This window comes from Octodon degus, unplaced genomic scaffold (assembly GCF_000260255.1).
Source record: "Octodon degus isolate 3935 unplaced genomic scaffold, OctDeg1.0 scaffold00061, whole genome shotgun sequence".
NCBI classification, from domain to species: domain Eukaryota; kingdom Metazoa; phylum Chordata; class Mammalia; order Rodentia; family Octodontidae; genus Octodon; species Octodon degus.
In genome coordinates, this window is record NW_004524637.1 from 908,641 (window position 1) to 925,900 (window position 17,260).

Below are 17,260 nucleotides of genomic sequence, written 5' to 3' on the forward strand. Positions count from 1 at the left end.
CATGGAGAAATCAAGCGATGCAGTTTCTAATGAAGAAGCAAAAACATAGCTGAAAGGAGGCTGACTAGGTAACAGCTGCCTTCTGTGTGTGCCTAAATGGGTGAGCACAATGGTCCTGCAAGGTCATCCTTGTCACCAGTATGCCATACAGATGAGGACAGAAAACAGAGAGGACAAGCAGTCTGCCCAATGTGACTCAGCTTGAAAATGTGGGTTGTCATCTCAGCACAGGCCCTCTCGCCCCACAAGTGACATCTGTGGATACACACTGCTGACATATTATAGTAGAGGACTCTCGGGAGTGAGGATACCGGAGAGAATGGGACTGCAATTGTGTTCTGGGCTGCTTTCTTACCAGCTTCTTCCCTTCATCCCTTTTGTGTATTTATATTTTGAGACAAGATCTCACCAAGTCACTAAGCACACCAAGGTTGGCCTTGAACTTGCAATTCTCCTGTCTCAGTCTCCCAGAGTAGGTGCTAGGATTGTAGGGGTGCACCAGCATGCTCTGGCTACATTTTCCTTTTCTGTTTTATCACATGGGGACCTGAGCTATACCTATGTCATGTTTTGTGACTTGGGTGCTGAGACTGTTAATCTCAGCCTTTATTGCTAAGCCATACCCCAGCTCTTCTAGAGGTATGGCTTGGCATGTAAAAAATAAAAAAGGTGGAGGCAATGCACAGGACACACTGTAAGCACCTGCCTGGTGTCAGGGTTTTTGTTGTTGTTTTCCTTATTTATAAGCCACAACAACACTGAATTATCACACAACTTTAATGCATCAACAGGGGCTGATTATGACATTGTGAAAAAGATATAGCTGCAGCAGGGGCTGCCCTGGATACAGTGTGGGTGGAACTGTCAACAAGACACTGGGACTCCTGAGCCCTGGAGGACCCTTGAGGTTGCACAGGTGGTGCTGAAGAGGCAAAAAGAAGCAGGAAAAGGAGTGTTTCTTAAGTGACAGAGATGTCCAAAATAGCATCTCCAGTTGGCAGCACTCCTGTCTACTTCCAATGGGTTGTACACCCTGCCAAAGAAAAGTGGCTCTTCTGACCTTTCCAATGGAGCTTTCTTATTTTATTATTGTTATTATTTTTACTGCAGAGAATAATTAGCTTGAGCACCTTTTAATTGGTTCCCATTAAGATGTTTGCACAGCAACAATTAGAGGCTGGTGGGAGCTGGCTGAGAGGGGGTTCATTAATTGGTTAATTACTGCATCGTCCCTGAGGGGGTCTGTGCAGAAACGGAAGGAGCTATATGGGCGGCTGCAGCAACTAGCTAGTGATAGAACAGGCAGAAATGGCTTTTGTGCGAATACAGGTTAAAAGAAAAAGAAAATCGTCAAAGCCAAAAACAAATGGGTTGCAATGATGTCAGAGGACTGGGGGCGTGGACTTTGAGAAGTCAAGTGTGTGTACAGAGAGAAGTGATAGTTCTCAAAGGCCTAGCAGTAAGGGTTCCTATCTCTCCTGCAGGGCCACTGGCACTCATGTTGGCAGGATCTTGTCTATAGGAGGGACAGGGGACATTTTGATATCACACCTAAGTCAACTGCTTCTGGGTATAATTTTTTTTTTTTTTCAACTCCAGGGATAACTGGATGTGAAGTGCTTTGTGCAAGTCTCACTGGCTGCAAACCTTGGCCAAGGTCAGGAGGGCCCTGATTCCTGGGCTTCTGTGCAGCAGTCCTAGGGCTGACATGAAGATGCAGCAGGAGAAGCCACTGGATGCAGTGTAGAATTGCATGTGGTATTCCCTGTCGAGGTCATATAAGTGTGGGGCCACCCCATACAACCCGAGGAGCAAGCATGTCCTCAAGTTCCCACAGGCAATGAATGCATCTCTTGTGTGATGCTGATACTGATGAATTCTTATGACTGATTGGGTGGGAAAAAGTCTGAGCTGACCTTTCTCTCCCAGCATCTGAGGACAGGCGTGTGACGTGCACTACAGCTTGGACACCCCTGCCCCGGAGAAGCCGGTGTCCTGCATGCACTGCCCAGGATCTCTCAGGAGACAGCTGTGATGGGAAGGGTACTTGCAGGAGGCTGCAGAGGCCTGCACACTTGTGGTGGCCAGCCAAAGCCATCAAGGCCTCCAGAGTCCTGAGAGCTGCCCAGGCCAGTACAGTGTCCTGGCCTGGACCCACCCTTTAGTGTCACCTGTAGTCCTGTGGCAAGGCTTTAGCTCTGGAAGACCCAGTTCTCTCAGGTGTCAGATAATCTCAACATTCCCTAGCCCCGCTATAGGCAGATAATGGGCTCTGCAGGACGAAGGTCCCCATCTGAACCTGGCCCTTGCATTTCCCTGCAGCCAGATCTCAGAAGGTCACCTCTTAGCTACAGGCCATAGTTCCCTTAGCAGGACTCAGTCCAAGAGCACCAAGTGTGGGTTGTGAAGCATTTAGTACAGTAAGGCAACACAAACAAAAGCCTGCGGATGTCGCTCAGCAGCAAGAGTGCCTGGCCCGCAAGTTCACGGTTCTCATTTCGATTCCCAGTACCCCCAAAATACCTAGCCTAGTGCAAACGCCTCACACGCAGTGAATGTCAGCTAGCACCAGACTCAGTTTTACTACATGTAAGCTCAGCCCTGTGCCAAGGAGCACTAAAATCATTTGTGCACAGCTGTGCAGTGAGGCAAACAGCCCTCATTTTCTCGTTTGTGGATGCTCAGTTCCTAGAACCACTGCAGGGCCACATTCTGGGTGAGAAGAGGGTGCTTTCCTCCCCCGGCCTTCCTCTGCTGGCACTGTGCAGAACTGTCTTTCATATCTCGACTTCCTCTATGTGTTGCTTCACATATTGTCTGAAATCCTCTTGACAACCATACAAAGTAGAGATCATTGCCCTTTTTACAAGCAAGGTAGCTGGGCTCTGGGTGGAAGAGTAAGTGGCTCAAGTTTACCCAGGTGGTAAATGCTGGGGACAGAGTTGACGTGAACCAACTGAGTCTGGCCTGCCTCCTTCCCGGTTGCCCATCAGAGACAATGCGCAGAAGAGGAAAACACCATTCCTTCTGGATTGATGCCTCTGGGTGGAGAAATACAGGCCTGCTGAGAAAGTCTGGGGCCTGGTGCACAGAAGCATGACGTTTATTGGCATCTGGGGATTTCATGATTCAAACTTGGGTGCCCTTGGAGGGGCTAGAGAGGAAATCACAATTTATACTCTAAATTTTAAAATCTTATTTGAGGTGTCTTTTATAGTACATGTGCTGTAATGTGGTTATTAGCACGGTAGTGCAGCTAGGTAATTGATAGATGAAGAGTTATGCATAGAGTGTGGGGCTTGTTCAGTAATTCTCATCAGTGGGTAACAAGTCTAGATTCTGCAGGTGGCTGGAGTTCAGGATCTCAGCTGCTGCTGAGGTAAGGAGAGAAAGCTTTGTCCAGTTTGAACATCTAGGGAAGAAGTCCTGATGGAGGCCTTAAGGCAGATATCATTTGAACACTGGTGTCTGTGTGTGTCTCTGTGTGTGGTGGGGGAGGGGGAGACAGATGAGAGAGAGAGAGAGAGACAGAGAGAGAGAGACAGAGAGACAGAGAGACAGAGAGACAGAGACAGAGACAAACAGACAGACAGACAGACAGACAGACAGACAGACAGACAGACAGACAGAGAGACAGCGAAGGAGACAGAGACAGAGACAAAGACAGAGGGACCTGCATTTCTCTTGAGTGAGACCACTCCTGAGTACTTGAGCTTCAAATTAGGGTGCCTTGAGGGCATCTATTCATGGAAACTCTAATCTGGGTTCAAGTTTCACACAGATGTGGCCTCCTCCACTTCCCCATGGCTCCATCCAGAACTGAAGCCTGGCCACCACGGTGGACCCAGGCCCCTCTGTATGCACCTGGATGTTCATGGCTTTGCACATTCATATTTAACCATGGACATCCATCACAGCAACCTGATTGATGACAGCACTGCCCAAGGAAGATGTGGACCCCTGGTGGGGGCTGAGTAAAGGTGGCTGGATGAGGAGGGAACATCCAAAGGGGTTTCTTAAGGGAGCTGCATTCTGAAAACAACCAAAGGCAGGTCTTCAGGGCATGGGGATCTTACACAGGCTCAGGTAATAATCTTCATGAGTGAAAGTCACAGCTGGAGAGGTCCATCGTATCTGACAAGGCAGAGTAATAAAGGAGGGTTCCTGGTGTCTGCTAGTTAAGTGGACTCCTAAATGGAACCAGCCACATCTGTCCAGTGTCTGAAAACCTTTGGTAGGGGGAACAACAGAAGCCAACTGGACCCAAGTTTTGCTCTAACTCAAATATTAACCAACTGTGGGACCTTGGACAAATGGATCTCTCTAAGGCCCTAAGGTAAACAGTTTTCTAAAATTACTACAGTCAAATAGTCTAATCTTTCCTTTTAGAAGTTTAATAAAATAGACAACTATATAATAATTATACATATATATATATACCTTTATATAATTTCAAATACCAATTGAAACTTTATTGATAAACACACATACACAACTGTATACATAAAACACGCACACACCCATACTGCTAAAACTTTCAAAGTGTGAAACGGAACAATGTCTCATCGTTCATATGCCTCATGGTTCATTTGTTTTTTAAACACATCCATCTAGCTCTGCAACACAATTATTTCTTTGTTTTGAGTACAACCTAGAGGAAGCATATGGGAGGTAGAGCCATTTTTTTCAGTGAAGTCATGATGTGGGTTGATTGATAGCTGGACAGAATTTCCATTGTTGGCATTTATACTTCTGTATATGGCCCCACGCCCTAACAGCCTTAATATTTGTTAAAGGTTTGCTCACACTGTTCTCCTCTCCTAGGGTTTAGAGGGCAATAACTGTTCTGATCCTTATGTACAGTGGATGCAGTCCTATTGAAATTGCAATTGGAGTTTCTGTTCATAGCTATCAGTGTCTATGTAATTTTACCTTCACCTATTCTAGCCCCACTGGGAAGAGAGCTAAGAAAGAAAACTTCTGAAAGCTTAGCCATTCGTTTCTCCCTTCTTGCAGAGTCTCTAGATCCTTGCTGTGGTTTTATACATATACGTGGTGTTTGGATGTTATAAATTGTGTACTTTCTAAGTGGGTGAATGTCAAGTTCAGCTGTGACTGTTGTGAAGGGGGATGGAACCGCCCAGCTGCAGCCCACAGGTGGTGTGGAACGAGAGCAGTGCTCGGAGTTCAAAGTGCAGCCACGCTGTGGAAGACAGCCTAGTGCACTGTAGTTGGGGTTAAACCTGCTCCTGCAGACAAAAGGCCCCTGAGCTGCTGTGCTTTAGCAAGCCTGCCTCCTCTTTTGCTCATTCGGAAGCTATAATTAAAAGAAATAAATGCTAAAGCCCACATACACTACATAATGTTGATAGGAAGAAGGTGCTCCTTCTCTGAGCAGTAAGGGATCTGCTTTGGCATCATTTTTGTCTCAGTTTGAAAACCCAGCCTAGTAAACCAGAGGTACCTTGAGACCATAAGTTTAAGTGAGACAAGTCAGACACACACACTTAAATATCACATGGCTCATCTTCTACAAGAAACCCAAAGTTTAAATAGAAGGCTAAATAAACAACAGATAAGGAAGTAGAGAGATAACAGAGCTTTCTGATAGGGGTCAAGAGATGGAAGGAAAGGAGATGATGAAAGGAATTAGAACGTATTAGGTACATGCACAGACTATACAAGGAAAGTAAGCATGTGTGGCAGATACATACAAAGAGAAGGGAATCGAGAGATGGGTGGAGAGGGGAGAGAGGGAAAGGAAAAGACCTGACAAAGAGGATTGAGATACATTACACACATGTACCAATTCCTTCAAGGCCTATCAACATTATGTACTACAAGCATGTTCCAATAAATAAAAATAATTTGAAAGAACTAACCCCAGTGGGGTAAGACCATGGCAACTGTGCGTGTTTTCTATGTTGTGTTTTCCTTTTTTTTTTTTTTTTTTTGATATATACCCTGATCTACAAGTTGACTATTGCAATATTTTCTAGAAATTTCTTCAGGAGTTACTAGTACTAAAGCCTACCATCCCCTAAATTCTATACATTTTCAGATGAACACAGCTGCTATCAAGACCAATCTACCTCCAAGGAAAGGAGGAGACAGAGGCTGCTTTATGACTCTGCTCAGAGATACAGGATTCACCGCTCAGCTCTTATCAGCTCAGTCTCCACCCAAGTCCAGCAAAGTTGCTTCTGAGGACTCACAGCATCCACAGAGGCCACCAAAACGTCCATGAGTACAAGCTGGAAACTGCACACTGTGAGAGGTGCCTGTTTCTCTCCCATGAATGTGGCTTCCAAACTCTGCACATTGGACCCGGACCCTGAATCAATTTACCACGGCTTCACGTTCGCACAAAGAAGCATCAGTCTTGAAAGCAGCAGAGTGCTGCGCAAGACTACAGAAAACTGAGATTTCTAATTTTGGTGACTTTTCCCATTGGGAGTCTCTAAAATGTCTGGGAGAGCTCACTGTTTAAAGAGAAGTCCGTGTAGAAGCAGACACCCATGAGCATGAAATGGGAGAGTAGCACTAGGTACAAAATCAACAATTCTCTAAATGAGCTCCAGTCTTGTAGCAACACAAAATGAAAGGTTTATATTATTTCTTACTTCAAGGGAAAAACCTGAATAAGGACTTTCTCTTTTTTCTTTCTTTTTTAAAGGAGGCATTGACTTTCTCAGGGAGACAGAATTTGCTTCCAGCCTCCAAAAGTTGGTGAGGCTGAGGCCAATACTTACAGTAATACAAAGTACTAGATCGAGAGGGCTAGTATCTGGTTATTATCTTATTTTCATATCTCTAGGAACAATGAAAACATATTTAGGTAAGTTTAAGGGAGACTATTTAAAAGCAAGTTTCATTCAAGAAATTAAACAGAGGCCTGGGGATATAACTCAGGGGCAAAATACTTGCCGTGTGTGTGTGTGTGTGTGTGTGTGTGTGTGTGTGTGTGTATTTCAGGGTTCCAAAATGAGCACCATGAGAAACCAATCAACAAACAAAACACTGTCAGAAACAATTCTTTTGCATATAAAATAATCATATGGTACAGGGCAATGGGGTTTTAAAAATTCAAGAGCGAGGAAGAGAGGTAAAAAAGGAAAACAATTCTTGTTTCCTGGAGACACATTGCCTTGGGCCCAGGTGTGGGCCCCCTTGGGATGATCTTCATTCCAATGGAAAGGGATGTTTCTCTTATTTGTGTTTGTTTTGCTCACAAACTCGGTAAAAGAGTTCCGTGTGTGTGTGTGTGTGTGTGTGTGTGTGTGTGTGTGTGTGTGTTCCAGTACTGGGGATTGAACTCAGGACCCTGCACTTATCAGGCAAATACTTATTCTACTGAGCTATCTCCCCGGCCCCTGATTGTGACATTGACACTGTCATGACATTGTTTCCCACTGAATTGTCCTATCCTGCCCCATCCTATCTCTTTTCTCACTGTTTTCCTTGTTATGAATCAAGAGTAAGTAACACACCCCAAACACCCATCTGTGACTTCCAGGAAAGACTGAAGAGAGCTTTGTACTTCTCCTCAGTGTCCTGTGGGGGGCAGAGGCTGGCGGTTGCAAGGATTGCTACCAGGGCTCCCCCACCAGTGGGTGGGACCCAGATCCCTTACAGAAAGTGTCATGATATTTGTGTATAACCTACACCCATCCTCCCAGATATTTTGTATCATCTCGAGATTGCTTATAATGGCTAATACCATGTAAGTGTTATTTAAATTGTTATTATACTATATTGCTTAGGGAATAACATCTGTATGTGTTCCGTTCAGACATGATTTTATTCTCTGCATATTTTCATTCTGCACTTGGTTGAATCTGTGGATGAGTACCTCATAGGTACAGAGAAGATTATATTTCCAAGACATATATTTTATACACTGCTGTAGAAAACAGTGACATGAGCTAAGATCTAGAAGACATGGCTGGCCTGTGAATAGCCTTTGGTGCAGGTCAGGCAGATGCTTCCCCAACTGTCTCAACTCCATCCCCCACCTCCTCATCCTAGATTGTCCTCTTCTTTGCAAAGTGACAACTCCATTGTCCTAAGCAGCTTCCAGCCGAGGCTGCAACATTGTCCTGGACTAGTTGGTATGAAGCTTTCTCTTCCTGAACAGAAACTAGGGCCAGAGAAGCAACAGTGGTGGCTGCCTGTGGCCTTCCTGGCTGGATAGAACTGGTGTGGGGACATCTTGGTCTGGGCTCAGCATGGTGGGACTGAGACACAGGAACATCCTGTGCTCCCACATCTCATTTCTGTGCTCCTCACTGCCTCTTCACACACCCAGGGCCAATCTTCAAAAGCTACTACAGTCAGCATTTCATTTGCATGTGACCAGACTCAGTGCTCACTGATAAACCCAAGCAAGAGCTTTACTTTCTATCTGTCAGTGCAATCAAATGCATCAATTTAGCTTTCTTTAGTTTTCCTTTGACAGCATTCAGTGTGATCAGGAGAATAGAGGGGACCCAAGAGGAAGATGAGAACAGATAGCACAAGAAAGAAAAATTTGAAAAGCCAAGAGAAGAGTGTGTCTCTCCAACAGAATGGAGCCATGTACATGCAGTGTATCCAAGTTTCCTGTCCAGTTCATCAAAGTGAATAGGACGTTTGAACCTGTCTTAGGTGCGGTTTCCCCACCTGCTCCATGTTTTCTTATCACACTCCTTGACCTACAATGATCTCAAAGGAAATGTTCCTTTGCTACCAGTCAAAGGTACTATAGTTAGTATAGATTTTGTGGGAAAATGGCTAAGAAAGATACAGCACTGTGGTCCACCTAGAGCCTGCATTTACACAGCAAAAGGGCCAGAGGAGATTGTGACATGTAAGGTGGAAAGACTGGGAAGCCCAAAGAACAAGAAGTATAAGGAAATTGTTTGGTAGTTTCTCACGTATGTTTGGCACCAGGGCAGCTTCTGCCAGTTCCTGCAAAGAGTAGGACTTGGGGGAAAAATCAAGAATATTGGAAAATATCTTCCATGTGTGCAATGCTAGGATAACTTTTTCCTACAAAAAACTGAAAAAAAAAAGCCCTTTGTGAAGCAGTGAAGATCTGTGATGTGTTTCATGCTATGAGCTGTTCAAAGATTTGGAACAGGAACTTGACAAATTGGAGGCCAGCATTGTTGAGAATATTATTCTCCCCTTTTGCAGAACTCAGATGAGACACAAAGACATTTATTGACTCATCTAGGTCACTGGGAAGTTACCTGAGAAACTGAAAATGTGCATGCGTTTCCTGTGTGGGCCTCCCCACCCACCTCCACTCAGACAAGAAGTCAAAGCTGACTTCATTGCTGGACTTTGACAAAGTCCATGATAGCAAATATCACTGAGCTGCAAGGAAATGGTCACTTTCAGAGCCCTGGAGACACTGTGGATGGGTTTTGCTTTGAGCACATCCTTCTAGACACTGACTTACAAGAGAACTCCAAACAGTGGAATGATCTCTCTGTTCAGTCCAAAGACCTTAGTTACAATGTGCCTCAGTCAGCTTCCATATTGAAAAACTGAGCTTGGGCATGAATAGACACGAGGGCTCTTGACCTCTTTCTGCCTTCTCTGTGGGCACTGGCAAGGAGAGAGAAGGGTGAAGCTGGGCGTAATGGTAGATACTAGTAATCCCAGCAGGGCAGAGGCTGAGGCAGAATTGCCATTTGTGTCTAGCTTGGGCAACTTAGTGACTTGAAACACTTTCAAAATTAAAATTAAAAAAGGAGGGTTTGGGGATATAGCTCAATGCAAAGGCCCTAAATTCAATCCTCAGTACACAAAATATAAAAGTAAAAGGCCCTCATGGGCCTGATTATCTTACTGCTTCTGACCCCCACATGGGGTCCTACAGAAATACTTTGGACTGCTCTGGACCTTCTATGGGACCCTCTTTCTTCTGTTCTTTGTCCCCATGCTCCCCACCTTTCCTATCCCTACTTGTGCTCCTTCCTCCAGGGAGCCTCCTAGATGGGCTCCAGGACATTGTAATGTTTATTTTTTCCTGGAGCAGACAGAACTGAGTAGCTGACTTTGATCATAGAGGGCAGGACACTGCAGACACTAGCCACAGTGACTACTGACTATGTGTACGTGCGTGTTCTGCCAGCTGCCCTCCACAGTTGTTTAACTGAGTCTACATTAGCTACCTCAAAGACAGACGTTGCTGCTGTGCTTTTGGCAGAAGAGGAAACGGAGGCTCAGGAGAGAAGCTCGGCATGCTGTTTGACTAAAGGGAAAGGAAGCAGGGTCACAGTGTTCTAAGACCGCATTCTGTGTTCACACCTCCTGCCCAGCCTGGTCTCATCATAGCCGCTCTTTCGCACTAGGCTCTCTCCAGCTGTCTGCGTGCAGCTGAGCCCTGGGCTCTGTGCATGCAGCAGCCCTTGGCCTCCCCTGCCTGTCTCAACAGCATTCCAGGCTTGCATGGTCACAGAGGCAGCCTGCATCTTTCCTGGGCACATCTTTCTGGTGATCTATTTCCAGGGAGCGCAGGAATCTCCCAGCTACTCTCTTGCTTCTGGCAGCTCTAAGAGACTTCTGGCTTCCGGATGCAGGGCAAGCCACTGATTTTGCAGGTGCTTCTGTGACCTGTCACTTCCTATCCTGCACTCAGTGTGCAAGTCACCATGGGGTCCCCTGTGTTCCCAATCCTGGCTGGTAAAGTGCTGCTTGGGAGGCATCTGAGGTGTGGGGACAAATCCTGCTGGAGAAGGCAGAGCAGGCTTTTTTGAGGACTGCTTTTTTCTCTTTTAAAACATTCTCAAAAGCTTGTCAGGGTGCAAAGAGACTAAATGTCAAGGGGTATGAATTTAGATCATTTTTGACACCTTTATTAAAAAATGTTTCAAAATGCATGGGCAGTTTCAGATGTGGAACTCCATTTCACAAGGGCCTGATTTCTTCCACATCCAGAAAAGCGATCAGGAGGTTACTGCCTCAATTTATTTGTGGCCCAATAAGAGAGGTTGCTGTGATCCACTGCTGGGGCTACCCGGTGTCCCCCAGATTCCTCTGTTGAAGTCCTAGCTCCCAGTTTCTTGGAACGTGACTAGATTTGGAGGGAGAGTCTTTCTTATTTTTCAGGCAGTTTGGGTGGCGTGAGGTGAGAGTGTAGATGCAATACACAGGTGTCTTGATGAGAGAAGGATTTTAGGACACACAGGAAGTCTGGGGAGAATGTGGCCATTCACAAGCCTCAGAAAGAGACTACGCAAGAAATCAGCCCCTCTAACATCTTGCTCTTAGTCTTCCAGCTTCATGAGCTATGAAAAAAAAATGAATATTCACTCTTTAAGCCATCAACTGTGTGGTACTGGGTTTTGACAGCCTGAGCTTCAGAAGAACACAGATTTTACACAGTGGCTGATGCCAGAGATAGTTAAATCTATGGCTTTCTGTGTTCTTAAATCTTCAGTGTAGTCTAATAAATATTTTTAAAGGCGATGGCAAGTTGATGCTTGGAATGGAAAAGCACACTGCAGGCATCAGCCTGGAATTTTGCAATTGCCCTTGACAGATTCTTCTGGTGGGGTAAGCTTGAGCCACACAGAAGCCAGCACAGGAGGAGCTGTGTCACTGAGAGTCTACCTGTCGTTCTAGGAACTCAGAGGCATCTTTGCATTCAGCCTTTGCACAGACCACTAAGCCACTTCTAAGAGCAAGCCTACCTGAGGCACTTTGCAAAACCCTGCATCCACTGGGGCTTTTCCCATCCTAACCTACCACAGCTCTTTTGGTCCACATTTCGCACTGGGGGGAGGGAACCAAGTTGGAGTTCTGCAAGCATTTGGGGTAGCAAACCACATATGACAATTCCAGGGAATCTCAATCGCATCTTATCTTCTTGCCTGAGCAGACTGAGAGGCTGGTGTGGTATGATAGAAAAAGAGCCGTGTTCTCTGTGGTAGACCACATTCATCTCACATGCCAGTTTCTGCAGTGCTGCCCTGCTCTCGTGAGGAAGAGAACAAGGGTTTACTCCATTCCACATCTCTCCTTGCCCTGCTTCTACATGGGTATCTGGCTAGAAGGAGTTACCAGTTTCCTTCTGTGAGAATTGTGCAGACTGATGAAGTACCGTCCCAGGAACAAAATGAGACACTGTGGAGGGAGCATGCTCCAGAAATTACAGGCAGAGAAGTGACCATGAGAAAATGGCAGGTGGATGGGCTGTGGACATGAGCAAGGAAGAACCATGCGGGGAGAACTGTTGGTGGGGATGACGATGCGTCCCACATGAGGCTCTATCGAAAGTGTTATCCAATGGCACCCGAAGAAAGGATATTTTGCAACCTCTCTGGCTCAGCTGCAAGATGGCGAGAGCTAATCTGAGCAATTTACACGCTGGTGCTGATAGATACCTTGGATGAAGTGAGCTGGGAAGGTGCTAAGATTTCACTGGCCATCTGAAATTAAATCTTAGTATATGATGACCAGGTTGGAGATTCTGAAAGTCTCTGAGCTCCTTTTGCAGTGAGGTAGGAATGAGATCTTTTTAGATCAGCCTTTCTGAGTCTTGGTTTGAGCTAGGGCCCTGCCAGGGGGACCCCTTACGGACTAAATAACATTGCAGGAGCCAGGGCTGATTGCCCTGTGGTCTTAACAGCTGTGGGCTCTGACAGGCCTAGACTCCTTCCATTTCCTAGTGTCTGGGTAGGTCACCATGTCCCCTAATTATCTTTATTGCTGGCTAAGGACAGCTCTGAAGCCCAAGCCCAGCACTACATGCAAGTATCCAACCTATTGCCCAGTGGAATGCTTGAAAATTTCCTGAATCTGCCTTCCTGAGTCGATAAAATAGGAAACAATAAATGTGTGGAGTGGGCATTGAAAGCAGAGGAAAGGCAGGAAGATCTCTTTTCTGTTATTCTACAAAATATTGCTTCCTTTGCTTGTTAGCTGCCAGAGGAAATGCAGCCAGCGGGAGCTTTGCGGCTTCTCACCCCGCAGCCAGCTTCTCTGTCCCTGCCACTTCACGCATAGCTCTGCAAAATGTGTGATTCACTGTGCTGTCCGCCTGATTCAGCTTCACTGAATTTCCTCGGCTGCCAGGAAGGAGCACTTGAAAACCTTTTAATTTAGAGCTCGGAATCAGTTAATGGCTCGCTTTCTTTTCTTACTTGCTTGATGCTCCCTGACTACACACATAGCTTTGTCAAGTTTGTAAATTAGAAGGACCCGGAAGCAGAGAAGCTCCGTGGCACTCACAACAGCGCTTGTTGTGGCCGAGAGCCCTGCAAGCCTTTTTAGCCGTCTCCTGCTCGCTGAGCTGGAGGAATGTAGAATGAGTCACAGATACTGTTTGGGTGTGCACATGAGAGTTTGCAGACAGAAAATTAACTGCTCCCCTATCCTGTACTGGGCCATCCCAGCTCTGCCAAACCATCAAGCCGTGTTCTAGGGACACTGGTCAAAGTGTGTGCCTGGACACACAGCAATGCCTTCCTGACATTTCCATGTCATTATTTTTGTTTGTTTAAGCAAAGCCCTAGTTTTACCACTAGAGAAATGCAAGCTGCTCTCTCTTTCTCTCTCTCTCTCTCTCTCTCTCTCTCTCTCTCTCTCTCACACACACACACACAACTGAAGTCCAGCTTTGACCTTTCAAGAGGCTGATTGCAAAACTGTCCACAGGTTTTGCACACTAGCAATGCCTATTCCAGATCATGCAGTGTAATGATTTCAGCCGACCGAACAGTTAAGAAACGTTCTCATTGCTCTTTTTGAGAGACGGATACCTTATATGCCACAAACTTGCTTCCCCTCTTGAAAGGTACCCATTGCCTCTTTGAAAGTCAGGCTACAAGAAAAAAGCATAGCACATCTCCATCCTGATGTTTTTAACTTCAGCAAATCTGCTGGCTCCAGACAGAGTTGCCCCTTCGGCCCTGAGCTCGCCAGGCTGGTGGAAGGTTATCTATGAGCACCTCCACCTTCCGCATTGGCAGCAGCCCTCCTGGCCGGCTCAGCACACGTGCCTGCTAAGCCCCAGGACCGGCTACAGTGTGGGCCATGCAGCATGCTGAGCCCAAGATAACTGAGACAGAGTCATTCCAGGGAAGGAATGACCAAATAAAATTGAGGGAGCTTCGTGCAGTTTTCCTAATCTCTAGGACTTTAACAAGAACAGCACAACTTAACTTACACTTGACACAATTCTTGTACAGCCACTGAGCACTCCAACAGCTTAAATAAGCATTTATTAAAACATTTCTAAAGAGCTGCCATGGGATGAAAAAGTAACCCAATAGCCTCGTATCATATGCCCCTGTTTGATTTCCTCACACCAGACAGACAGGGCATCAGCCAGCACCCTGGGGCTCTCGGCACCTTCGGCCAACCAGCTGCCATTTCGTTACTTGCAGAGCTGAGCAAAAGTAGATATTAAAAGAACAGCGCGTACTCACCTCTCATGAAGCACTGTGGGTACGAAGGAAATGACTCAAATATGCTGTCTGAAGCCATTGCTTCCTTGCGAAAACGTACTCTCTTCTGAAGGCGGGGGATTCAATGATTTACCTTTGGAGCGAAAACCAAGAACGGTCACTGTGGAACCCCATCTCTCACCACAGTTCCTTGGATCTCTTTTCTCCCCTCCTCCACATCTCTGGGGCTCCCTGAGCCCTACGAAAAATGTACCTTTGTGAAAACAAATATTCAAATTGTTCAAGCTTAAAAAAAAAAAAAAAAAAAAACAACAAAAAAAACGGAGCCTCATCTGTGGGTTGGGGATCCTTACCGCTCTACGAAACCCTGTGGTTTGCATTCAGTGTGATTCGTCCCGCCTGCTGACCACTATGCCGGGCTCAGACTTCTGACTCTGCCAGGCTACCCAACTTGTGGTTCTGTGGTTGTTTATGAGGCCCAAAGAAGTTTTCACACAACCCAAATTACAAATTTAACTGTTCCCCTTTCCACATCCCATCTCTATTGGTTCTTGCCAATCATGTGACCTAAGTGATGTCAAATTTTTTTTTTTTTTTTAACTTTCTGAGCAATGCCCTTCCTTCCCTCCACCTGCCCTCCCCCAGGCTGTGTAAGAAAATCATCAAGCAGAGCTCATAGGAGAGGGAATGTAAAAGAAAAGTGACTCAGTCTCTTATTATATCGCAGTGCTCTTTGCTGATTGAATGCAGCTCAGCTCCTCTTGTTGTTATTTGTGGTTTTCGGAACTACTGATTATTTTGATAAAGATTTCATTGCTGCTTATTCAATAGTAATTCAATGCTGGCATCAAGCTGCTGCTGAGACAGGATGTGGCTCCCATCATTTCAAATGCTGGGCATCAGCACTGGGAGAGTTCAGGCCTTGGTGATGATTATAATAGCATAAGTGAAACTCTAAAAGGGAAAAATAAATAGAAGAAAATATTTCAGTGAAAGTCTGATCCCTAAAAGAGCCTGGAAAAAGGAAAGTATCTTCATTTTGAAATAGTAAGATATTTTAACAAAGTCAAAATGGTATGGTTTTATTTCCACTAAGTGGGCATCTTTAATAGGTATCTCTTTCAGAAAAGAGATCAAACCATAGTATTTTCTTAGTGACCTGCCCAACACAGAGTCATACTAGGAAACTAAAGGAAGACAAAGGAAGGAGAACTTGTGTATTTGGGACACAGCATGGCCACTCTGCAGCTGTTTCTGTTTTCACCTGTCAAGAGCTGCTACGGCGCCTTTCTCTGGTTCAATCAGTAGGCTAATTCGCACCTGCATAGGGTAAAACTACACTCTGGACCCATTAAGACTTCACAATAGCTACAGGAACCTGCAGGAAGCATCACAGGAATGCAGCCTCTTCTCAAGGGGCTGCCTAGTGAAAGAGACACAGTTTGTCCTTTGCCTTCGGAAGCCATGCTTATTTGGGGCACTAAAATAGGATGTGGGCAACGATTCTGCTCACACATATATATTTATTTTTTTTCCTGCCCATCAGTTTTACCTGCTGAAAAGTAGAGCACCAATCTCTTTGGAGTCCTGGGATGAAGAATGATTCTTCTTTGCCAGGGAAAGTTTTTACTTCACTTTGATCTGCACCCCCCACACACTGTGTGCATGTGAACTTTCAACACACACACTGGAGCGAAACTGAAATGATAGGTCTAAATGCCAACTCTGAATTGCAGGCAAAAGCCAGTGGAGATATTTCAGAAAGTCTGGACACCTCAGTAATCCCTCCGTTTGTCTGCATCCAGCTAATTTTGTGTACCCAGAGGCCCACAACGACATTAATTTCAGTGGCACAGTCTTTCAAAGTGCACATGAGTTTTACTTACTCTGGTTTTGACCAAACCAGGAATTGAAACTCTAGAGACTGCTTTCTCCCAGGCAGCTTAGAAATTAACTGACTGTATGTCGATAGCTTTGCTCACAGTTAGGAGAATAAGAGTGCCTGTATTTCATTTGTGAACCTTGTTCATACCTAAAGGCGATGTGTGTTTCATATTGATTCTCAATGCAAATCCCATGTTAGCTTAGACTGCTTTGAGTCCCTGGGTTATTCTATCCCTTTAAAAAGTCCAGCCTGAGCCCAGCTCCATCCGGGTTCTGTTCTCTCTTCTCCTCTTACTCTTTGCTAGAAGAGCACTGGGAGCTGAGGGCTGTGCCTGCAGCTGCCAGCCCAGAGTCAACTCAGGCTTCACAGTAATTGAGAAATTCGAGTAGCGAAGTAGAGGCAGATTAATCCTTTGGCTATTTCATTTTAGAAACTCCCCAGATGCTTCTAGCCTTAGGTGTCTAGATGCCTGAAAAGAGGCTTTGGAAGTGTCCACTAACTGCCTAAATTCTTGGCTTTTCTCTGAGTCTCCGTATAGGTTGATAGGGACCTTTCCCAGGTGGTCTTCACAGGACGGATCAGAATTTGAAGACAGTGTCAGACTGTGGCCAGGACTCTGTCACCACCAGCTGGTGTTTGCAGGTCACCAGGGGGCAGAGCGCTGACCTATGTACCAGCTGAGGACTGCATTCCAGGGTGAACTGCTGCCACCACACCACAGAGTCTCACAGCTCAGTGAGGCAACAACTGAGGGTTTTCTGGGCCTTGTTCAGGTCATGACAATCAGTAAAGACTTAGCCAGTCACTGGTGAACATGACCTTCCCACTTCCTTAGGAGCTCAAGATGAAAAGACACGTCTGTCATCGGTTCACCGCCTAGAGAAATGCTTAATCCCATTTTAACCAGAGCAGTTGGATTCTTTAAGTTCAGTGTTGACCCACACCCTCTGTCCTTGTTCCTCCAAGTGACTCA

General features: G+C 45.7%; 1 protein-coding gene across 2 annotated transcripts in view; it reads right to left on the reverse strand.

Moving 5' to 3' along the window:
- The window catches only part of Runx1 (runt related transcription factor 1), a 275,103-nt gene extending 260,251 nt beyond the window's left edge, over positions 1 to 14,852 (reverse strand). For both annotated transcript variants that reach the window (XM_004634352.3, XM_004634349.3), the window contains exons 1-2: positions 14,756 to 14,852; positions 14,424 to 14,535 (exon numbers count right to left, since the gene is read on the reverse strand). In XM_004634352.3, the coding sequence (XP_004634409.1) occupies positions 14,424 to 14,481 (58 nt within the window). In that variant the 5' untranslated portion in view covers positions 14,482 to 14,535; positions 14,756 to 14,852. The remainder of the gene's footprint in view (positions 1 to 14,423; positions 14,536 to 14,755) is intronic.
- Positions 14,853 to 17,260: the final 2,408 nt, after the last annotated feature.